The 25,065-nt window shown below is 41.0% G+C and overlaps 1 protein-coding gene across 1 annotated transcript; it reads right to left on the bottom strand.

The window, feature by feature from the left end:
• Positions 1-424: 424 nt before the first annotated feature.
• On the bottom strand, positions 425-24,561 carry PUS7 (pseudouridine synthase 7). The gene is made up of 18 exons (XM_082310603.1): positions 24,451-24,561; positions 23,002-23,167; positions 21,296-21,374; positions 20,238-20,631; positions 18,314-18,398; positions 18,091-18,192; positions 17,034-17,178; positions 12,514-12,625; positions 11,127-11,204; positions 9,270-9,398; positions 8,922-9,047; positions 8,567-8,628; positions 7,984-8,144; positions 6,976-7,102; positions 6,133-6,234; positions 2,896-3,025; positions 1,712-1,803; positions 425-987 (listed from the first exon to the last, which is right to left on the bottom strand). Exons 4-18 carry the CDS (start codon positions 20,600-20,602, stop codon positions 851-853), a joined length of 1,953 nt encoding a protein of 650 aa, XP_082166729.1. The 5' UTR covers positions 20,603-20,631; positions 21,296-21,374; positions 23,002-23,167; positions 24,451-24,561; the 3' UTR covers positions 425-850.
• Between the last annotated feature and the right edge of the window lie 504 nt (positions 24,562-25,065).

Here is a 25,065-nt window from a genome sequence, read left to right on the forward strand (position 1 = left end):
AGCAACACGAGCTTCTTTTTTTTTCCCTCCAATTTTTTTTCATCTTTTCAATTTTTTTTTGCGATTTTTTTCTTTTTTTTTCAGTTTTTCTTTTTTTTTTTTCCTCCTCATTTTTATGCAATGTCTTCTTAGAAGAGCTTCATATTTTTTTTCCTCTACCAAAAGCCCGGCTCACCCCCTGCCAGCAATGGACACAGACGAGATGTGTAAAGCAAGTACACGCTTAGCCTTTTAGGTTAATTTATTTTCAGTACCTCTTCTTTGGTACAGGTATTAGTAGTAAAGCTGGAAAATACGCACAGGTATTTTCTCAATGAAAAGACCAACTAATTAAAACAGCTGTACCTCTTTACAGCACATAAAAAGCCTTGCTAACAGAATCCTCTACCGCATCAGCGCAAATGGTACCAGCAAAAACTCCTGCGATATAAATGTTCATCGATACCTTAATTTTGTTGTAACTCATTTTCCTAAGCTGTTATTTAATGCATTTGAAGAGTCTTCAAGGTGTGCTGAACTCATGAAAACATTCAGTGCTTGCCAAAAAAAAAAAAAAAAAGGGCAAGTGAAACATTCTTCCAGGTCTGAAACTATTATAAGCCCAATTCTTAAAGATGCACCCATGTTACAGCTCAAGCAACTTACTCATTCATTAAAAAGCACCAGTCACTAAGATCTGTATTATGTTACAACCACCATCTTGCAAATGACTACTGAAGTTAAATGCTAGCACTAAAAAAACTTAAAAAAATACAAATCTCTTACCACCAGTCTTTAAAGATTTGTACAGATCATGTAAATAGGAAAACACTTTATATATGTTAAAATCTAAGTCGTCTTTGCAGTTCATTCAGCGTAACCAGGTAGTATTCAGCTGCGTCTGGTTTTTTATGCTTGTGTCCATTTTCAAAACTTCTCGAATCGCCATGGTAGCATAAGTGGATGGGGGAAGGGAGAACTCCATCTTCAGTGCCCTGAATTTACCGTCTGTCAGAAGGGGTAAGAGGAGACACAAAGCAAGAAAAAGTCGTTAAGGGCATAAGTAATGCTTATTCTGGATGCCATCTAAATGGGACTAAAATTTTCCACAACCATCCCCCCCAATCCACAAACCAAAACAGCTGCCACCACCATACTCCAATTTACAATCCACAGTGGAATTTCATAAAACTTCTTAACATTTTCTCTCAGGAGGAAGTGGTGGTTTAGGGATTTTCTTCTTTTAAAAGCAAAATAAACCTTTGTTCTTTCAAAACTGAATTCCTAGCCCCTCTTCACTTGTTCTGGAAAGTAGGGTCAAAAGACCTTGTGACCAGAGTTATATAAAAAAAATCTCCATTGAATTCTGTTAAGTATTTAGGAAGTCTCTTAGGTTCAGCACAAATAATACATGCTCAAGCATACAGACAATTTGTGGCTTAATTGCACCTTCGTGTGTTTCACAGACATCTATTGCTAAGCATTTACTCGATGTTACCTATGTCTCTAAGAAAATAGAACAGTCAATACAGATTGCTGGAAGAATTGCTCGCACTCTTGAGAAATAAGGGTCCTTATTTAGACACCTAACTTTGCACATCTTTAATACCACTGCTTAACAGTCCAGTTAGATGAAAGCTCTTCCTTAAAAGAGTTTTCAATATGTAACAGTTCAAAGCAACAGCCAGAGCAAACTTCTATTTTGCAAACATCAGCAAAAAAATCACCTTACCTGTAGGAAGAACTGGTAACGGTTTTCCTTCCAGCTTATCCAAATCCGTAGTAAATAATGGGATTCTGGGATCATCATATGCAACAACCTCCCTTTATAATATACATAAGATTTTAAAATTATTTTTAATTATTTAGAATAAAATTACATATTTTATTATTTCATATAAAATTATATATTTTATTATAATAATATTTATTATTCAAATTTGGCAGTTACAGCTGAAATGGAGTTTCTAATAAAATAAGGCAAGGCAGCATTTATGGTGCAATAACTGGTAAAGCTTTCCATAGAAGACTCGCCTCTGATGAAGATTATAAAAAAAAAAATTAGTGAGAAGTTTCTTTGCATAACTCATCTCTTTTCCCTCATCGGCTGTCAGGATTTTCAGCTATACAAGAAGTATAGTTTATGAAATTATGGGAAGAATGGTGTCAACTCTAAGAATACTTGGGGGCAGGGGGAAGCCTTCATTTTGAAGAAAGCCATCTAAACTTCTTTGAAAGAGCTTAAATACACATTCTACTCTTTTTGCCATTCATTTAACAGAAATCATTCCATACGTAATGACGAGGCTGAAAAAGTATCTGAGAAGCAGATAAGCTTTAAACATCAGCACTAATTAAAGTGTAAACATTTGTATTTTTTGTCTCCCTCCTAAACCCTCTATATTTTTTTTCTGTGCATCAGTGGTCAAGTCTTCCTGCACATTTGTACAGTCACCTGTTTAAAAGGTATTTATTCAGTTGCCATGACAACTAGGTTGTATCTCTAACAAAAGTGATTTAGTAGGCTTAAGTGATACAAATCTTTCTGATTGACAGACAGGTAATTGGACGCCAACTTTCTCATAGCAAGACTACAAAAAAACCTGTTTTGAATGCTATCTATCATGGTTTCAACATAAATAATTATCTATGAAGTGTTCAGGCAAGCTCTTGCAAGGAGGGTAACAACTAGATAGGTGCATGCAACCAGAGGACCAAGGAAGAAATCAGGCTATGGTTCAACTTCAACTGCATAAAAAACACGAGGGAAATGCAGAGGGATTCCTCCCTACCTATGCTTCAGTCTCCATGTACGTCCCGTGGGTCAATCTAATGGTTCCTGTACTTTCCTAAAGCCATCCCACATATACTCTATGTTGTCAATTCATGTGTAGTTTCCTTTACCCTCCTACTTACCAATTGACGTTCTGAGGTCGAATGATAATCTTTCTGTATGCTCCAGAAAGTGAATAATCTCTGATCTTATGCCTCATGTTGTTGATATCAAGATTGTCAGCTGCTAGCATTTCCTTGTAGGCCTCACCAACTGCAAGAGAGGAAAGTATTTAATCAGAGAGAGCATAGCGCAGCTGACTGAAACAGCCTCTTTTCATGGATCATTCTTCCCTTATATTTAGCAGTTTTCAGCATATATGGGATAAATGTTACACAGAAGTTTAAAATTACTTATTGCAAATCTTATTACCTACAATGTTTGCTTCTATAGTCTGATTAGTAGAGACAGTAACCAAGAAAGAATCTTAGCACATCAAAATTTGCACTGAAAAAAAAAAATTACAAAATATTTCATTGACATCTCATACATGCTTTCCAATTATCTCATTTCTTCACAAGACTCATCTCAGGTATACAGAGAAAAAAAAATGAGCCGTACTACCCATTGCTCTATCTTTGAAAAAGCAGCAGAGTGAAATAAGTTTAAGAGAGCCCTCTGAAGAAATTAGCCAGTAGGGATCTCTAACTACACTGCCAACAGAAGGAGTAATTCTATTACAGTCTTGTGTCCTTAAGTAAGGGCGGGTGCACTCACACCTGGGGAAGACAGCGAAGGCGATGGAAACACAAGAATATACTGCAGCTAAAATGCTGCCTGGTGCCTTTGATTTGCAGTGCAATTGCCAGCATTACTTCATGCAGTTGGGAATTTTAAACGGGAATAAGTTAGGCTTACTGTGGGCAAATCCCAGTATAAAAATATGGAATGTAAAAAATTGCAGCTTTTCTTCCAGTCTTTTAACTCAATGTGGTTCAGTGCCGCACCTCATCACAAACAGATCTTTACCTTCCAAGTGCTTCAGAGACGGGTGTTAAATGGGATCCTAGCTCTGGGACTTATTTCTGACAGGCAGAGAGCCTCAAGAGACCTGACTGGTCTTTTAAGGACAACCAAGTACGAGAGCAGTTCAACCAAACATTGAGGAAAACAAGCATACGTATTGAGAGACTGGGTTGGCTAAGCAGGGAACTCATGACTCAGCTCATAGGTAGGGACACGCGCAGTAGGTGAAAGCTAGGGCCAGCTACAAAGAAAGAATACACAAACATTGTCAGGGCACGTAGGGGTGGTGGTGTTAGGAAAGCCAAAGCTCAGCTAGAGTTGAAATCGGCAACAGACATCAAGAGGAACAAGAGTTAAACTGCAACATCAGGAATGAAAGAATACAACAAGGAAAATGTTGGTCTGCTGCTAAACGGGGCAGGTGGTCTAGTGACAGACATAAGGCCGATGATCTCAGCGCCTCCTTTGCCTCAGTCTTGACCAGCAAGGTCTCCCAAGCCTCCGCTCCTAGAAGCAAGGTTCAGGCAGGAGAGGGACTACCAGCAGTAGAAGATACAGGCTGAGAGCGCGGGCTCACGTCAGGGTAAAGCTTTTCTCTGTCATCTCTGAAAGATCGTGGAGATCTGGGGAGGTCTCAGGTGACTGCAGAAAACCAAGTGCTGCACCCATCTTCAGAAAGGGCAACAAGGATGATCTAGGGAACTAGACCAATCAGACTCACTTTGGTCCCTGGGAAAAACAATGGAGCTAATCCTCTTGGAACATGTTTCTGGACACACAGCGAGAGTAACAGTGAGCACGGTTTTACCAAAGGGGGAAAAGGAAAAGAAAAACCGAAAAACCCACCAACCTCACTGCCTTCTATGATGAAATTATTACATCTGTGGATGAGGGGAGAGCAATGACTGTTGCCTACCTTGCCTTCAGCAAGGCTGTTGACACATTCCCACAGCATCCTTGTATCCAAGGTTAGATCATTACAGTGCGTGGACTGCTAGATGGGTAAAGAACTGTCTGGCTCTTCATCTCAAAGGATCGTCACTAGCGGTTTCAGCTCTACCTAGAAGCTCATTACAAGCAGAGTTCCTCAAGGAACTGGGATGTGTCCTGTTTACCTTTATCAGCGTAAGTGGAGGAGCTGGAATTCACCCCAAGTCTCTGGACAAGATCAAGCTGGGGTGGCACTCGATACACCCAGGGGCAGGACTGCCATTCAGAGGGACCTAGGCAGGCTAGAGGAATGCGGCAAGAGGAACCTCATGGAACTCACCAAGGACAAAGTCCTGTCCCTGAGAGTGCTTAACTCCTCGCAGTGGTACAGGCTAGGGAGCAACTCTGCTGACAGTCCCCTGGGACTCCCCGTGGAAAGGAGACTTAACAGAGCACCCTGGCAGCAACAAAAGCTAATAGCAACAGGACCTTAGCCAGCAGCTTCCTCAAGAAAAACAATTACTGCCCTTTACTGGGCACTCATGAGACTGCACTTGGAATAGTGTGTCCAGTACAAAGTAGATGTTGACAGACTTGAATGAGTCCAATGGAGGACCACCCCAATGGCCAGGGGCTGTAGCCCATGCCCTGTGAGGAGAGTCTGAGAGAACTGGCCTTCTTTAGCTTAGAGAAGAGAAGACTTAGAGGAGAACTTAGCAACTATTTGCTCTTGAAAGTTTCAGACCTGACAGGACAAAGTCTGTCAGGCAAGCTGGCCTAAATACAGCACCGACCTTACTTTGACCAAAAGACTGGACCAGATGGCCTCCTGAGGTCCCTTCCAACCAAAATGATTCTACAACTCTATCCCTTAATAACAACATCGTGTTCCATGCAGATAATTATAGATCACTCAACCTATTCCATTAAAAACAATTTAGATCCAACATACAGGAGCTGAAAGATATGCTTTTTTTAATATTAATTTTTTTTAAATATTCATATTGTTTAATATTTAATTAAACAGATCTGGTTCTTTTTCCTAACTTCAAGCATTTGCTTGGGTTACAAATTCCAGGAGTGTAGTTTGTTTTCTAATTTAAAAATCAAATGCATTCACTTTTCAATTAATATCTCACCATTTTTTTCCCCTTGTGCTGAGATAAATAATTTTGCCTCGGTAAAAAATTTCTTTCTTAGGAAAAGCTACCAGCTAAAAAGAAATATGAAACAGATTTACATTAAATGAAACGATGCAGACTAGTATTTTCACAATGGAAGAGGCTGACAGTAATGTATCAGAGCTCTGAAAGAGTGTATTTTTTTAATGGTCACCAAGGTTGCATAGATCTAATCTTCCTTTTAAGAACAATCTTAAAGCAGACTTACATTTTCAGAGTAAGTATGTAAGTTAACAGACTTACTTTTATGCTTTGGATAAATAACGTCAAATCCAGGCAATGGCATCACTACATCATGGATAGTGTAATTATCAACATCTCCTTCTTCGATATGAACAGCTGTGGCTACAATCAGGACAGAAAAATTAAGAGTTACCAGTATGGATGCCTGTGACAGTTAACATCATTAGCTAAATTTAAAATGAACCACTTGATTGAAACAAGCCTACTTTTGAGAGGGATAACTACTGTGTTTTATCTCCACTTAACAGACAACATTTCCAAGAAAAGAAGTAACCGTCTTCAGAGCTGTCACAGTTACTGGCAGAATCACAGCCTGGTTTCCAGTGACTTTTAAAGCTGAATGACATAAGAACTGCTAGATGAACAGTCCCCTAACCAGGCATCCACGAAGGAGAAATATTATAGATGTTCTCACCCCAGGGAAATGCCAGAGCAAATCCAAGTGAAGAAGGTTTTAACTGAGTGGCGTCTCTGCTTTGCAAGATACTAATGCAGACAAAAACTTCTGTGGTTAAAACATTCATAACATCCTTCCATAGTTCTCCATAGCTCAACTAGGTTTGAGTTCATTCTTGGGAACAATCAGTCCTTCACAGTCTCTCTTCCCTATCCAGCTATTTGGAAAAACAAGCAAACCAACAGCTCATGGAAGTGCAATACCTAACTTCCAATTCCTTGCAAAATCTGACTAAAACTGGTCAATGGATTCAGAAATCACTGGACCAAAATGAGCGAGAGGGAAAAGAAAATATCTGTTTATGTGATAATGCTGACATATGTGCCTTGTTTTCCTAGGAGTTTGAATTACACAGCGCCACTGGCTTTTTGTTTGACTGATTTTACCTCCTTTAAGTGTGAGATCTCCTGGTACAGCTCTAAGCCCATATTCTTCTATTCTCTTGCTCACCATATTATTCCACACATAACTCTGGTAGCTATGAATATACATTAAACGATTATTTCTTGGTATCTAGAGGTAAAGGGAAAAAAAAAAAAAAAAGTGAAACATTCGAAAGATGTATTTTTAGTTTTTTCTCTCATTCATAACCAAAAAGGCATATATTTGAAATGTTACCTTCTCCAGGAACAAGACTAACATAATTTCTTGGTATACAGATTTGATTTTTGTTCATTACTTGGGAAGAGGGTATGTGAAGAAATAATGCTTGAACGTTTGAAATCCACACAAAAAAACCCTGTGCTTAAATTAAAAACGAAAAGCTTTGGGTTTATTTTTTATTATTCAACAGCTCATCAAACACATGGGGCTATTATAAAAGACTGAATTCATACTCAGCCTCCTGAAATCTTAAGTAAACTTTGCAGATGTGAAAGCACAGTGTTATTCTAATTATCTTCTTCATAAACAAGAAATTACTCCTCTGCTCCTACAATGGGCCCAGTAGCTTGCTGGTGATGAGGTATTTTCTCCAAAGACTTGATCTTGATTGCAGTACTTCAAAATGACAGTGAATCCACCACCTCTACGCCAAGCTGATTCATTAGCACACTATCAGTTTGATTTATACTTTTAAAGCAACAGAAAAACTCCGATACTGAACTTTTGCACAATTCTCAGATCTGTATTATACACGGTTACTAAGTAGGACTGTATTGCTTCCAACGTACCAGAGAGATTGTTGTATAAATCGGAAAGCTCATTATGCATATATTAATTACAGATGATGTCAGTTACCATGCAGCAGTACTTCAAGCAAAAAGGCAGGATAAATGTAAAGGTTTTACACTTAACCTTCTACTCATCAAGCATCTACGAGTCTCCTTCAAATTCATCATACCATCAAAAGAGCGTTTATTCAAGTAAATACCCCAGAGCACTTTTACACTCACTATGCCAAATGCAGAGATTATGTTCTTCATTCCATACTTTAAGAGTCCACGTAGAAGCTGTCCTTCCACGCACCTTTTTACAGGTAGTTTCTTGAGGGCTGCTGCTGGATCTTTAGTCTTTGCCCATTCTTCTCTGCATTTTACTAAGTATCCCTTTTCAGCTAGAACGAGGATGGTAAAATAAAAATATTTTAACTACACACCAAAAAGCATCTATCTCACCTTTGGTTAAAACAGTTAAAAAATTGAAGTTTCGGTCACGGTAATTACACAGATCAACAGAATCACAGAATAGCTGGAAGGCTTCACGTGGAGTCTGAGCAGCCTCTGTGTATAAGTATTCCGGTCCCTTTTCACCCCCGCTGCAAGAAACTGCACAGCAAGGAAAGAGAAGCAGAAAGGCAGAGAGTCTGAAGATTGCTTCTCCATTGCTAAACTGGCTGAAGTTTAGCATGTGCAAAGCTGTCCTCACAAACGTCCTTTCAAATTACAAGAATCAAAATCTAAAAGGGTTTTTCCTGAAGATACAGTTCTTGGAGGAGGAGAGGCAGAAACACTTGATGTGTCATTTTTCAGTCCTTACCTCCTGGTCGTGGTTTTAATATCAAATCCATTACTTCATTCCAATTGTTCTGTAGAATAGCTCTAAGATTCAAACAGTAAAAGTTTATTAAGAACTGACTAAATATATTTTAAGGAGATTTAGCCAATTATCCCAAAAAAGAAGTACTAGTGTTTAGATTTATGCAATATTAAAAGTAGTGGTATTATGCAGGATACCTGCTGAAGCAAGTTCAGAAACAAGTTCTTTCTTGACTCTGAAATTAGAACTGGCACATGCAATATGCTAGAAAAACGTTCCCAAAAATACATTAGAAGTTATACAGGGATAAAAATAAAAATAAAATAAAATAAAGGGGGATGAAACCAACACATACCTGCCAATCTGATATGTAGGAACAGCTGTGGTTCCAAATCTTTGCATTCCATAGTAATTAATGAATCCAATTTCCCTGAGAGAGTGCATTGCTTGCTCTATCTGGTCATCAGTTCCGGTTATGTTTCTAGCATAAAAAGTTAGATTATTAAGGGCTTACACTATTTTGTGATCCCCATAATATTAAAGCTCAACATCAACATTATATAGCATGTATCAAATTCAAAAGACTCCTGAGAATAGAAGGACTTTTCTTCTTTTTTGTAACACAAGATGCACTGATATCCCTTAGCTATTTAAAGAAAAAAAAATTCTAACAGAACTATCTAAATACATACTAACATATTACCTGAGAACAACAGTGAAATGGTTCCCTTGCAGTTCTCCTAATTTCAGTGGATGGTTCTTGTAACTGAAATTTCCTAATTTGAAGTTCATCAAACATTTATTCAAATGAGCAAGTCTTTGTGCAGTGATTCTAAAAAGAAACACACAGCAGTGACCAACCTATGCTTAGAAAAGCAGATAGTTAAATAAGTATAGAAATGCCAGCATTTCAAAACAAAAAGTGGTGAGTCCAGTTTCCCCATTTTTCTGTTGTTGCCTTTTCAAAGTATTTTAATGAAATATCTAAAAGAAAAGAACAGATAATTCTTAAGGCTACTTATACAAGAGAAAAGGTATACCGTGACAAAGACTGTTAGTACTGTCGTTTCACATCTGTGTTACAGTATGCTCTCAAAAAAAAAGTCTGTTGCAAAAAAAAGTCTGTTGCAAAAGTATGTTGATGTATACTGTACCCCACAAACGGAACTCTGCTTTATTTGAGTGACTACACCATGAATACACTCCAGTTAGCACAGTCATCAACACACAGATAAGTAACTAGCTACTGTGTAAGCTTAGTGCAGATGAAGGAGTATGAAATCCAACCTGTCGCTGATACCTGTCATTTTTGTTGCTGCTTTTGGAAGCATACCCTGTTCTTTGCATTACCGAGCTGCTCTTTGACACTTCCACTAAAATTTATACCAGGATAGACAAGTTTATCAGCTAGCATGGCCAGCATACTCAGCTCAGAGCGGGCTGATAAATGGTTATGTCTCCTCTCCCGTCCATCCTTCTCCAAGGCTGCGCAGGAGAGCCGTCTCCTGTGGCACTGCTGAACAGACACCACAAATCTGTACATTCCCCCCCCAGTAAATGCTTACAACACACTGAAGCTCTTCGACACAACATTAAACATGATCATGTTAAAAGTAAACGCAACAGCACCTGAGATGGCTACACCACAAGTCTGGTTAACTGTCATCACTTTGCAAACTTGCCTTGCAGCAACGAGAATCTGGGGCTTCTCATGATTCACAAATTAATAATTCCTTTTGTGTGTGCAAACATATGCACATGCAAACCACTGGGAGGAAAAATATTAACAATTAAGTAGGGAATGCCTTCCTTTTAACAAGGATTTGATCAGATTTCTGGCTTTCAAACCTTGGAATTCCTCACTTGAGGAGTGTGGTTTTCAAAGAGTTGTAAATAGCAGTCCAGGCAGAATATTCCAGCTAGCTAAACAGATACTGTAATATATGACTGCGAGGCATCCATCATTCTCAGTTATGGATGTAACACTAATTTCAAGTGCCCAGAAACCATATAATTATCTTGGAATATGACAAAATAAATCTTATTTTATCTTAGTAGGCAACTTATGGGAGTAGGTTAAGGCAGGAAAAATTCCTCATCATTTTTTTGCCCCTTCTGGCTACTCACAGATGAGCAAAGGCAGTGGTTAGCCTTCTCTGGAGCTGTTCAGAGAGTTCAGTGAGAAAGAAAATAGTATGCCAGCTGGAGGAAGGGGGAAACAAAAATCAGGAAGGAAACGGGACATAATTTTCACTGTGTCATTCTGTTTTTCTGCTGTTGCAAAGGAGCCATGCACCGTAAGAGCACGTAGGCAATTTGGCCCACTCCTTCAGCCAAATACACATATCCAGCCTATGACTCAGAGCACCACTGACTGAAAATACTAGCAATCACCATGGAGTAAAAAAGTATTATAGCGTCTTCATTAATACATGTGCTTTACAAGATCAGGACCTGAATCCGCCATTTGTGTCACATGCATACCAAGTCTTCAAGTATTTAGTGAGATATTCAAGTTATCACGGTAGGAGTGCAAATACTCCAGAATATTTTCACTTACCTAAGAACAGCAATCTCTTGAACTGTTATAGCCCTTTTATCTTTAGTTCCCATGTAGGAAAATATGTTTGGCTTCACTCTTAAAAGCAACAGTAACAGATATTATGTATATTAAAATAGCTGCAGATCGAACATAATTTTCAGCGTAATTACCTAGAATTATTAATCTTCTATATTAAAAACAGAAAATATACATATATTCCCCAGAACTAGGCTACAATTTGACACCCCTGAATACATGTGACATTTTCTGATCTCATCTCTAAGTACATAAAAAACAGGGAAACTTCTCTGTTTTAATTATATGTAGACAGATTCACTTTTACCACAACTGTGCTTTCAGAATATAAGCTTTGAAGTACTTCTTTATACACATCCACTCAATGCACAAATGCGCAGCCACCACTAATTTCACTTAAAAAAAAAAAGCATATCCATTTCTTCCTTAAACTTCAAATAACATGCCTGTTTGAATACCATGCATGCACATTATGGGAGAATATGAGACGTTAATTTAAAATTTGATCCATTTCTTTCCTTGAGAGGAAAATTTCCTTGCCTTTCCACTTTGTACTTTACAGCCTGTGTTACACAGGGAATATTTCCAGTTATTCCAGCTATGGGCGCCAGGGGGTAGCAGGGTTGCCATTACATACATTTTTCTACCCAACTATGTTCTTACCATTCTCTTCTCAAATACAAATGCTAGTAGTATACTGGTTAGAGTCTAGATTACAGACATTTATTTTTGGACAGGAAGGGTGAGGGAAAAGGAGGGGAGAAGTGGGGAAGTTTCCCTACGAGCAGATCACTGAGTTGACCCAATTTCAAAATAGTCCTTCCTCTACAATTCACTGCGCTCACATCACGCCGCTGGCAAATCTTTATGTTGCTGCACTTGATGGGGTGAAAGGAACTAAGACGGTGTTGCCATGGAGAAATTAATACATAGAACAAGAGTTTACCAACTGTAACTGCTTAGGAACTGATCAGCATATTATCGCAACAATATCTGACAGGTTCATAACATACTTGCATATATTCACATGCTGGGGAAAAAAACTGGCTTTTAATTCAGGTGATGCACACTGAGGCTTTGAACTGCCGAGCCTTTCTCAGATCAGCCAACTTCAATTGTGGACCTTTTTCCACTGAAGTAGTAGGGTACAGTCTTTTAAATTTCTTGAGATCATTTTGTTCCATTCTCACCTCCTTCCAAAATTTTTAAGTTTCAAATTTGATTTTTTTTTTTTTTTAAACACTGGCTACAAATTAGGCAACACTTGTGCTGCTCTTACATAATTCTGAAGCATAACATTCACAGTAACGTGAAACATGCTGGAGGGGGACCTGCATGCTAGCCAGGCTGGCAGAAACAACAGCCTTACCTTAAAAATTTGGAGAGGACATTAATGGCATCCATAGTATCCTTGTTCTCCTTGTACAGTACAAAGTGGCAGTAGCTTCCCCTAGATTTTGGCCAAGAGTGTTTTCTTGGATCTTTAAAAACAAAAGGTTAAAATTTGTAAAGCGTCATTTTTTATATTTAATTAATATCTTTGCCATTGCAGCTACATTCAAAACAAATATGTAGGAGTCAATTTCTGCTAATTTCCGTCTGCTTTTTTTTTTAAAGAAGAAAAAAGTGAATTACTGGCAGCAAAAGCTGCAAGGCACGTTGAAAAAGACCTTCTCCTCTTCCACTGGGCTGTAAACTTCTCTTTAATCAATTCTGTCACGTAGAAAATCTTGAATGAAATGGTGACAGTTCCTTTGTTATGAAATTACCTAAAAATATACCCTAGTCATTTAACTGCCACATTGCCTGATTAAATTTCTCAAAAACATTATCATTATATTGACTTTCCACAATAAAAACCACTCTACATTTCATCTAGTGTCTTCTATAATTAATAGATGAGGACCATTGGAGCCCTGTTTGTGGGAAGACTACAATTATTATTTGTATTACTAACATATTCTTTATTTCTGTAGGATTTTTTCTGTATGTCACACGAAAGTATGGGTTGTATCTCTATAAAAGCCTAAAAAAAAAAAAAAGTATACTCACAAAAAATTTAATGTGAATTCTTTTTCAAAAGTCCTGTGGGAGAGAGAAATCTGGCACAACAGAGAGAGAAATCTGGCACAATAGAGACATTAACAAATAATTCAAGCCAGATACTGTGCCATGTTTAGAGAACGCCAGAGGGAAAGATAACTTCAGCTCCTGCAGACTAACAGCTGATTTACAATTCTGTACAATTATTTGGCCTGGAGAGGGAAGAAAACCGTCAATGTATTTGTCAAGCTTTTTTGCACATAAAAGCCTCCAGAGATAAAACTTCCCTTTTACAATCATCCACTGTTGATGGCATTACTGGGAAGTGGGATTGTTTCTACACCAGTTTAGCAACTAATTTTTAGGTGCTTTGTTTATCAGTTCTTTGTTTTCTAAGAACAAAACTAAGGATTTGTTCTGTTTTAAACAAGAAGTCCCTTATCTCTCGGTAGCCACCAAGCAGACATTCCTGGGTTTGTACAAAAAGGGCTTAAGTGTCTTTCCTAACAGCAAAAGCTGACTGAAAAAGCCAGCCCGATTCCAGTATATAAACACCAATGCAGGAAGGAAGTTCTTGGGAAATTTTGCTCTTTTTGTTCATGTTAGTTTAATAAAGCCCAGATATCCCACACAGACAGTGAATATGTTTAATTTTCGTGAAACTTTCTGGTAAAAATAATTCTTCTTGCTTTTTTTGAGAAGCTGCCATCCATACACACACTTCTGCAAAAACAATTTTGCATGCTACAGTATAAAATACTATACACATAGTTTTTAATCACTTAAAAATGATTGCAACACCTGCCTTGTACCATCAGTTTCTAGGCAAACCCCCCCAATGGAGTTTTCTAGGACCTAAACTAAGCAGTATGGTCCAAAGCCTGTTAAGAGACCTCGTGCTCCTGATGGTTTCCCTTCTGAGCCACCACTGTTCTTAAACACAGTCAATGAAATACTGCATTCAGCTTGAAGAGCAAGGTCCTTCATGAAGAACTTGGTAATTAGGTGGGAAGAGAGGAAGACAGAGCGTGATACACAAGGAAAGTCTTCTCCAGCTGGAATTAGTCTTTAAATTTAACTAATCCATCTTGCACACGGTCATTTCAACATCCTTCAAAAAGTGAGCCCTAATCTGGGCTAGACTAAAAGGACTCTATAGATACTATATATACCACTGAGCTCCTCACGCTTTGGGCATCACAGCCACGTACCTATCTACCACACTGCTGGCCATGCTGAGTACTGGGACTCTGCAGCTACAGTCCCAGTATTTAACCACTCCTCACCCAATACTTCAAAGTATTCAACTGGGTAGATGGACCAGAGGGACAGTTTGCAGTCCTTATTGCGATGTTTCAGAGTTATGTTAAATTTTTGACAGTTAAATCATATTTCCAAGCCCCTTTTCCAAACCTTTTACTGCAACTCAAGGGCTGGAAGCTCTTTTTTGAATATCAGGATGTATGATATATACTTTTAAAGTTGTATAAATACAGATAGTGGTGTCTGAAATACAAGGCTGAAGGGCAAAGGCTTGGCTTAATGAAATCAATGGAAAATTTACCATAGATGTCAAACAGTATAGTCAAAACTGGTAATTCACATTACTTCTTACTGGCAGACTTTCTCTGCACTGAGTGACTACTGCCTATACTGCACTAGGAAAAAAGAGGTAGCGCAAGCCCAATTCTTGGCTGTTTCCAGGAATTTTAAGCATTCCTTATGTGTAGGGTTTTTTAATTGTTACTAGTTTGGCCAGTCTTGTCGCTATTTAGGAGGTCGTAATGGTTGGCATTTCATTTTGTTAGCATGAAATGTCAACATCTCTTACCTGTTGCAGTTCTGACCTCTGTCCCAATGCATAGCGTAAAGAGCACAAAAGAGTAGCATTTAATTTTTAGACTGTCGAAGGGTTTTTAGAGGTGAACATGCAGGTTTATGGTTATGGGATTGTTTATGCTTTAGAGAGCATCCAACAGTTAGGTGGTGGATGACAGCAATTTAGACGGTTATGCAATGGAATCGTGCAGAGGCAAACAGTGAACATATGGAAAGCTTCAACTGGAGATGCAACAAACTTCGTTTGTGGACAATGATGAAACAGCAGTTTACTGACAATTTAGTACAGCAGTATTTTAAGTATTTTGGGTGTAAACTTACTATAGACACAAAGCAGCTTCTAATTTTAAATTTTAGTAAAGTATGTTTGGTAACCTTTTACATTATCAACACAAATAATCAGATGTCTCTGCTAATATTCGAATATTCTACACTTCTGAAATGTGTCTTGCCTGGGGAACCCACTCAGGACTAAGACGTGTTAGCGGCTGTATAAACACGCAAGATAAATATAATCCTGACTAAAAAGAACTTGCACTCTTAAATCCTACATTCATAAGCATTTACACACACTCACTGAAACTGCACACATCTCCACCAACGTGCACAGGTGTTTGCAGCATCACAACTTAGGAATCCAAGTTTAAATAGATGATGCTCCTCTGCATCACAAGATGGTGCTCCAGATAATGTTTTAATCCTAGAGACACAGCACTAAATTCTTTTCAGTGTATTTCAAATACTTAAATTCTTTCATACAGTATCTGTTAAATCAGACTGGTCAGCTTAGTAACAACCACTTGACTGTAACAATGGCTAAAGAATAAAAGCAGCAGAAGGACGAGGTGGAGGTAAAACCATTACAAACCAACAGAGAACAAAACTGGCTGAGGAAAATTTTGTGCTGGTAAGTATACATACTCCATGCATAAAGCATGCAAACATACACATCTTCTAAACATGGTTAAATAAGATACATAAACACATTACAATCGTACCAATAAAAGTACAACATTCCCATATTTGCTTAGAACAAACCTTAAAAAATAATAACAAAATTGAATGTGAAGGTAGTGTTATTTACAATTTTAAATTATCTTATCTCCTTGTCCTTTCTCCATCTCCTTCATCTTTAAAATGAAAGGGCTAGGCTTACATACTGTCATTTGAGGTAGGTTGAAATGACATAGGAATGCAATCAGTTCAAACCAAAACTTAATACCTTTCGTTAAATGTGCAAAATTCTGCATGTAGACAATCCTCTCAACTTACAGTAGCAACAAATTTGTAATAACATTAAAAGATGTAGAACACTTGAATTTAACCCCCGTAACCAAAACAGTATTTGGCAAGATTAAGGTGGATAACACTTCATTTTGAAAATCCTTCATTACTTTGATTATTCCAAAATAGTAATTGTGATTTATAATGAATAAAGACAATTTTCTGCAAATATAATTAGCCTTGGAAGCACAAGTAGCCTTAAAGATCATGGTAAATATGTTTATATAAAACTATAACTCTGAGAAAACAAATAGGTGCTTGTCTCTGTTCAAGTCATTGAAAATTTTGTCATGGATTTTCAAGACAGTCAAAATGACACCGACTGTCAGCGTAATGTACGCATTGCAATTACAGCCTCTTACTTCCACAATGCATGCTTACACAGGTAAGTGTTCAGGTAAGTTCATGAAAGCTAAGTTCAAACAATACTGAAAATAAAGCCCCTATTTTGCCTATTCTCACTGAAATAGCAAAAGATCCTCTCACTTCTAACATGGCTGGATTTGATGAATGATTTGGAAAGAAAAACAGGTAGAACTTTAAATTTGAGACACTCCTTGTGTTCCTAGTCATTTTAGATGCACAGCATCAGTTGCAAAGAGGAAAAAACAAAGCCAGGCTACATTAGGAGGTACGCTCCACTTGAAGGACTTACTAACGATTTTTATCCTTGGGATAATTTTAGCATTTACTTTACCCAACTGCTGTGATACTGAAACTCACTTGCCAGTGCTTTTTTCCCAGCAGCGTGATAAGCAATAATGTATTTTTTTCCATCTCGATCTTCTGTTTTAGTCTCCAGTCCAGGAAACAAGGACTTCACAGCCTGATGGATAACTGTTCTTTTTTCTTTGGTGTCTTCAATTACCTGTGTTAATACACACACATGAAGAAACCAAATAAAGTAATACAAAATGGAAGGGATTCTCTCGGAGTCAAATTTTGCATGTTTAAAGAAAACCCACCAAATCACACTAACGTACTCAATAGGTATACTTTTAAAAGTCTGGCCTACTTATTAAAATTAGTTTGAAAAATAATAAATAACTCTGTTACAAACCCCAGTCTCAACATTCAAAAAAGAAAATTCTCAAGATTTATTCCACTCTTCTGTGCTTAATAAAATTCCCTCTTCTAATGAAAACTCTGGCAAAATGAAGTTTTTCTGTATGCATTAAAGGAAAAAAAAAATGGCTAGATAAGATTATTTAATGTGTGAAAGCTTATTTGAAATTACCACATTTAATCCTTCTCATCTCTGTGTCCCAAATTTAGCTCAACAGTTATTCTTCAAGGATATGGAATATCCGGATGTTTAAAAATACCAAGTTTTAATTTCATTTTGTACCTTCTTATTTTTCTTGTTACAGAAGAGCGTATTTATCTTCTTTTCTATTAAATTACTAAACACTGACCTTGAAAACAGTCCTTCATCAGGATGGATGTTTTATTTAATCCTTCTTACATAATTATCCTATAAAACACTACTAGACAGAAAACCAAAATACTGCAAGAAAATTTTAACACCACAGAAATTAAGATGTGTATTTGAATTAATGTGTACAGTCCCATCAAAATCATGACAACTCATGGGCATGCATTTGAGTATATCTGCAAGGCTTTACAGAATTGAACCCCAAACTGGAAACATTTCAGTATTACTTGTTGCATCATGTTCAAACTGCTTTTATACCTTACATGCACTAGAAAGCACCTTTCACTCATTCACTCTCTCATCCGCCTCCCCCACCCCAAACTTCACATCACTTATTAATTTTACCTCTATGGCAACACTAGTTTCCTTATTCTTCAGAAGCTGAAGTTCCTCTAAACGTTGCTTGTCTTCATCCGACAAAACTGTAAATGTTTCTTCTGATGGGTCCTAACACAAATTTGGGGGGAGAAAAACAAACATCCAATAACCCTCACGGAACAACATTCAGCCTTTTAATGTTTTTGCTTAAGAAGCATAGCCATTACCAAATCTTTACCTCAAAATTTACCTCATCATCCACTGGAACAGAAAAGTCATCTAAATGGCTCACACGTCCATCTTTGCCTATTTCATGGACAACAAAGTCTGAGTATCTGATAGGAAAAAACACGCATTAAAATTGTAATAAAAAATAAAAATCTCACATCACATAAAGTCCTTTCCCAAGAAGCTGTTTGTTAGCAGAATTCATTGAAGAATTCTGAATTCACATCATTCAATTCATGTAAAAGAAACTTCAACCATGAGAAAGCTGTACCTATTCTCACCCCTCAGAAGGATGCCACGAGAACACAGAAGAAAGTCTGGCATATCTAAACACAGCAGACTTCTTTGCAGATAACCGAACACCTGCTGTAGTTATTCTGAGTCATTTCATTCCTAGCTTGCAGAGATCAGTAACGCAGATCCTCAATCCCAGTCATTACTGACAATTAAGACTCTACCGCATTGCTACAGTGTGAACACAAACGCATTAACTCTGTCACTTCAAACAACCTGCAGAATAAAGTGTGTATGAGCCACTCTAAGGACAGGAGGACAAATTCAACTCTGTTACATATATTCAATTATAGAGAACATCTTTCAAATAAACAGTTACTCTGCATACTCTACGATAGCAACAAAGAATTTGACCATCCTGACTTTAACAGAGCACAGAGAGTCTATATTGCAATTGCTAAATGATTTTTAAGTAGCATCTGCTTGTACAGGAAAATAAAAGAAAAAAATTCTTAGTCTATGAATGTTGAAAGATGAATAAAACTTCAACATGGGAATGCTTCTACTGTATCTCCCCCAAGCCTCTGTTTGCCATATATCATATTGGTAGAATTCCTCCCCGAGGAGCGTGATGTGTCCGCTCTCATATTATCTGTAGCTGTCTAGACATGCTAGTGACTGGTACCATAAAAACGCCAGGACTAAATTAATGCTAGGTGTTATAAACTAGGATCAAAGAAAAACCATGAGCCCACAGAAGTTTCTACCAGCCGGCTACCTTTGGCCACCTCGGTTCAAAACTGGCAGATTTCCCAGAAGGAGGTTCAGCACAGACTGTGTTCCCCAGTGAAGGATTATGCTAGCTGCTTAATGCTGCAAATAAAGGTTAAATACATACATAATATGTACATATCACTTTATTATGTAAAATGATCTATATATGAAGCCAGTATTTAAAAACAGGGACTTCTTGGTGTGCAAACAAAGCATCCTTAACTGCTTTGCTAACTCAGGGCAACAACGATTCTCACTTCAGTGAGTTTTTGTATTTGCATTCTGTTTTATTCAGAGATGTTATTTAATTTAAAAAACCTAGAAGTTTCATTAAAAAAAAAGCTACAAAAACACAAACATCTTATTAAGTATATAATGTAAAATTCCACACCCTGAGTTATAAAATTCCCTTTTGTGTTTTGTAAATGACATTACAACTGATCAGACTATAATTTAAAGCCTAGTGGACCATCTGAGAATATACATGTTTAAAGATATTAGCACAAAAATGTTAGGGAAAAGCAAAGAACCAAAGAGGGATGGTTTCAATACCGTTCTCCAGTGCATCTTTTATCAGCACTGAAGAGTGGTACAAAAGGTGGGTGTACCGCATAAGGTTTTATGCTGTATGCTGCTGCCAGAGAGCAAGACAAATGGCAAATGTCAGTGTAATCAGGTATTTCTGTCCATACACAGCTTCGTTCTTCAGAGCTCCATTTGACAGGAGAGAAGCGGGGGAGGGGGGAACCAAAACAAAACAATCTAGAAAAGTCCCCAATTAAACCTTTCTTTCAGTCTCAGCACTAGGAAAAGAAAGTGATGAACCTCCCAAGGGGCTGCACATAATCCAGTTGCATCCTGCAAGTCAGAAAAGGAAAATGGAGAACAACAGCTGCTTAACACAAAGAATTAACATACATAACAAGACAAAGAGTTACCTCTCTTTTAAGATTCCAGAAAACCCTTTATGAGAGCTAACAAATTTAGTTATGCCAACATCACTTTCTGTCAGTCCATGCTTCATCATGTCTGCAAAGCTCTCTGGATCTCCATCTTCATCACTGTCCTCTAGTTCCTCATCTTCCTGCTCCTCACTTTCCTCATTGGGGATTATTTCATTTTTCGTGTCCTCAAGCAGAGATTTGTCAGGTTGTTCTGTTACAGTCTCAACGCTCTGCCCAGAGTTGTTCCCTGTCTTAGACTTCTCCGAGATCTTCTGTCTTTTAATTTCATCTGCATTAGCCACATCGTCCTCAGAGCGAGGACGTTTCAAGGATACGCTGTTCATTTCTACAGTTTCCATGTTTAAGGCACAGTGTAGGACAGAAAGCCCTGAGAAGCAAGAAGAATGGCTTATTTCCTGTCTGCTTAAGAGCAATATCAATACATAGTCTCTTCACTCCAAGGACTCTGCGCCCTGCAACAGTTCAGGAAAACCACATAACTTTCTGCATTTTTAAGTTAAGCATCAAGTAAAAATTTTGTACAGCTAGAAACAGTATGTACTTGGGAAGAGAGAAGGGAGATGTTAAGGGGACTTAATACCCACCCAAGGCAGCATGCACGTTAGGCTACAGACAAGCAGGATTCAATACTGCACCGACCATTTACCACCATCGTCACCCTTGCCAACTCTTACACGGCTGCACCCAGCCCTGTGCATACAGGCTCTGCTGTCAATAGCAATTTAGGGCCTAAGAAACTTTTTGTTCCCAAGTCTTCTGCTAAACATGACTACTCTTGATTATTCCTTGTTCTAACAAGATTCTATCTTGCAAGGATTGAGAGAGGATGGCTCGATTCCCCCAAACCTGAAATCTCATCTCTTCCTTTTCTATGTTCATCTCTTCTAACACACACAATCCCACACAAAACTCAAGGTGGCAGCAATTCCGACCAAAAGATAAGAGGGATGAGATAACAAAACCATTGAATGAGTGGGACAAACAAACAACAAGCAAGTGAAATGATCTCTGAGAAGAACATGACTACTCACGCTGGTGGAGCAGAGCTCTGGTGCTTTCCTGGCAATTTGAGCTGCCACCTTTGCGTCAGCAGAACTAGTACCTTCAGATCTGAAAAACAGAGGAAAACTTACTCTTTGAGAAAGTTTTAGGCAAAAAAGCACGACTATGTATGAATGCGATCATTACAGAAACCAGCCACCTCTGGCCCCAGGTATCAGCTTAGGAGCAGACACAACTACTCAGGCAGACAAGTTAATAACAAATAGAATCGTGGAAGTGTTGCCAACCTAATGACATAACACAACATTGCTATTTAGCAACCTAGAGCAGAGAAGTTTGGTTTTACTTCTGTGTTTATGAAAGGAGACCAGAGTTCCTGTAATCAGGCAATGACAGGACCTTTCTCCCAGCATCACCCAACTGGCACACTGGTGTGCTGGGGATAAACCGCAGGTTTTGGTAGCAGGGGTCTGCATGGGAGGAGGCCATCAACAGCCCCATGCTGGTCATGGCCAGTTCCAGCTGTCCATAATGGACAAAACCCAGGGCCTGCCAAAACTCCGACTCAGCAGATGAGCACACCGTGCCTCTGCTCCAGCTTGTTTAAGAAAGGCAGGAGCTATCGCTGGCAGACAGTGCAACGGGAAGCACAGCAGGAGGCACGTGACAGCATACTGAAAAAGACACGGGGGGAGGCACGGGGAAGGGGACGTTGTTGGGGACACGGCTGGAGGTGCAATCCTGGAAGGAGGCTCTCCACACCAGAGCAGGGACACCCCTGAGAGGACTGCAGCCTCTCAGAGGTGCCCAGGCTGGGGCAGGGACATCCCTGAGGGCACTGTGGCCTGTGGCCAAGCCCACATGGCAGAAGAAATGAAAAAGAAGGAGCAGCGGAAAGAAACCTCCACGCACCAACCCCAAGCTCCTGCACCACTGCTGCCTCGCCCAAGGGACAGAGTGCAACCTGTGGGGACAACCAGGGGAGGGGAGACAAGGAAAGCAGGGGAGGGCAGGGGAGGCGTCTGGAGTGAAAGGAAGGAGGAGAAAAGGAGTTTTCCCCAAGTGTTTGTTTAACTGGTTGTCTTCTTTGTATCTCACTAGCCAAACCAGTAATTAAAAGTTTATGTTAACTGGCAATAAATTAAATTCCCCGAGTCAAGACAGTTTTGCCCACAACAACAGGCAAGTTTCTAAATTAATAGGATTCCGCTGTTACTAAGAAATTAATCTAGGCACAGAGCAGTATTTTAGAGCTACACACATCATCCTGTATTATTTCTCCAGTCACTAGATAGCATATTCTATTTAATTTTAAAGGGTATGTTTTTAAAGGAAGACTCATTACTAACTCAATAATCACCACGTGCTGGGCTGTTAACTGTTACCAGCTAGCTGTTAGCCACTGCTGATTTCGTTGGCTGCACTTTCCGTTGTAGAGGTCGCAAACTTAGGGAAAAGAGGCAGGAACAACTGTTCTAGGAACACCCGAAATGTTTTGCTCAAATGAAGAACTGAAAGTGGACACTAGAAAAAAGAACGGACAAAAGGGAAATAAGGAGAGACATAAAAAAGTGTATGTGATGCCTGAAGAGAGGAGTGACAAAATACGCGCAGAAGAAAGCAGAACAATTAGCAAATCAACGTACCTTCAAGCAGAAAGCACCAATTTCAGTTTGTCCTCAAATAAAGTATATAAAATCCTTCTTTAAAAATAAAAAAATTTTAAAAATCATACCCAAAAGAAGCAATTCACCAGCATTTCCAGACTCTTCTCCTATGTTCCCAAATTTATGGAGCCCAGGTTATAAAGCACTGATGTGGAAAAGGCTTCTAGATGGCTTGTGAATGTCTTTGCATGGCGAACAAAACACCGCTCAGCACAGTGAAAACCTCTGAGACACCTGCCAAAGGAGGTAACAAGACAAATCTCGCGTTTTTAAAATAAAATTTTAAAACCTAGTTATTGAATGATACAAACTGTTAGAAGAATTTAACGTTGGCCACAAATACTCCAAAGTTGTCAGATACGGCCTATTCTCACAGCAGAGGAATGACTCACAACAAAGTACTATCCGGTGCCAAATGGTGGCCGTCATCTGGGAAAATTTCTGCAGGATAATTACTTGAAGAAGCAAGTTGAAGTGAGTGGGGCACACACAGTCTCACTTGTGTAGATTGCTAGTGAGAGGCGCCTATTATTTTTTGACAGCTGCTCGACCGTCTCGGCCCTTTTCGTAGCAAACAGGTGTTTCCATAAAAGCCAGAATCTGCATAAACAGCAACTCCGCAGCAATTTCAACAGAGACCGTGTTTCAGCAGAGATTGATTTTACTACTACAAATAAAGGGCTCGATTCTCCCCAGCAAGAAATGCTGAGCGATTACTTCTGGCGTGGTACCTGTCAGGCAGGCACGGGGGCTGGTGGGGGCTGTGGGGTGCTTCCCACTTAACACAATAAATAACAGAGCAGGCGCCCGCCAGCGCTGGGTACGAAGCCGGTTTCTGACGAGACGAGGCAGACGGGATGCAGAGGCGACGGCCGAGGGGCACGATGATACAGCAGCGCCCGAAGGCAGCGCCCCGGGCCGGGGCAGAAGGCGGCGGGGAAGCCGCCCGGGTGCAGGCGGCGCCCCCCGGCCGCGCGGGCGGGGCAGCCGGCCCCCATCGGCGGCCGGGCGGCGACGCGGCGCAGGGGGAGCCGGGCGGGCAGCGGCGGCGGCAGCGGCGGGGCGGGCAGCGGCGGGGCGGGCCGCGCCGGAAGAGCGGCGGCGGGTCCCGCGGCCCGGCTCTGCCGCGCCAGCCCCGCGGCCGCCGGGGCAGGGCGAGAGCAAGGCGCGGGGCTGGGGCAGGCGGGAGGCGGCGGCGGCAGCGGGAGGGAAGGGCTGCCGCCGGGCTCCCAGCACCACGCGGCTGCCGCCCGCCCGCCGCGGGAGCCCCGGAGCGGGCCGGGGAAAGCCCGGCGCAAGCGGGGGGAAAGTTGCCCCGAGGCCGCGCACCCCCCGCCCCGCCCCGCCGCCCCGGCCCCGCGCCCGGGCTGGGAGCGGGAGCTGGGAGCCGGCCCCGCCGCGGAGGCCGCGGCTCCCGCCCGCCCGCTCGCCGAGGGGCCCCGGGCGGCCGCGGCTGCCGGGGGAGGGCGCGCCTCCGCCCGCCGCCCGGCAGGAGCCGGGGCGGGGGTGCCACTTACCCGCACGCCGGCACGGGAGGACGGGCCGGGCGCCAGCGCCGCGGGGAAGGAGGCGGCGGCGGCGGCGGGAGCGAGCGGCGCGGGCCCGCCCCAGCTCCGCGTGTGCGGAGGCGGCCTCCTGCCTGCGCCCGCCCCCGGCCGGCCCCGCCGCCGCAGCGGCCCGGCCCTGCGCGGCCCGCCCGGCGGGGAGCGCTGCCGCCCGCCCGCCCGCCGCGGCCCTCCGCCGGCGGCAGCGCCTCCGCGCCCCGGCAGAGCCCCCGCTTCGCCGTACGGGGCTCGGCCGCGCCTCCCGGAGGGAAAGCGGCGAATAACCCGCGGCGCTGGCCGCCGGGTCGGGTCCCAACGCGGGAGGAGGGAGATGCCATTAGCAGGGCGCCTTGCGGCGGCGTAATCCCCTTCGATGAGAGATCTCGCAGGCCGGGCCGGCCGGGCGGGCGGCGGGGAGCGGCGGCCCCGGCTGATCCAGCGAGGGGGAGGAGGGGGTCCCCACCGAGGGGCTGCTCTTGCAGAGGCTCCCGTCACCTCTGGCCTGCTGAAGCGTCCTTTGACAGTAAAAAACTGTTGGAAGCATCTAGGGGAAGCAGACGAGAATTTACAAAAGAACAGCGACTCCAC

This window comes from Platalea leucorodia, assembly GCF_965183815.1.
Source record: "Platalea leucorodia genome assembly, chromosome: 4".
Taxonomy (NCBI): domain Eukaryota; kingdom Metazoa; phylum Chordata; class Aves; order Pelecaniformes; family Threskiornithidae; genus Platalea; species Platalea leucorodia.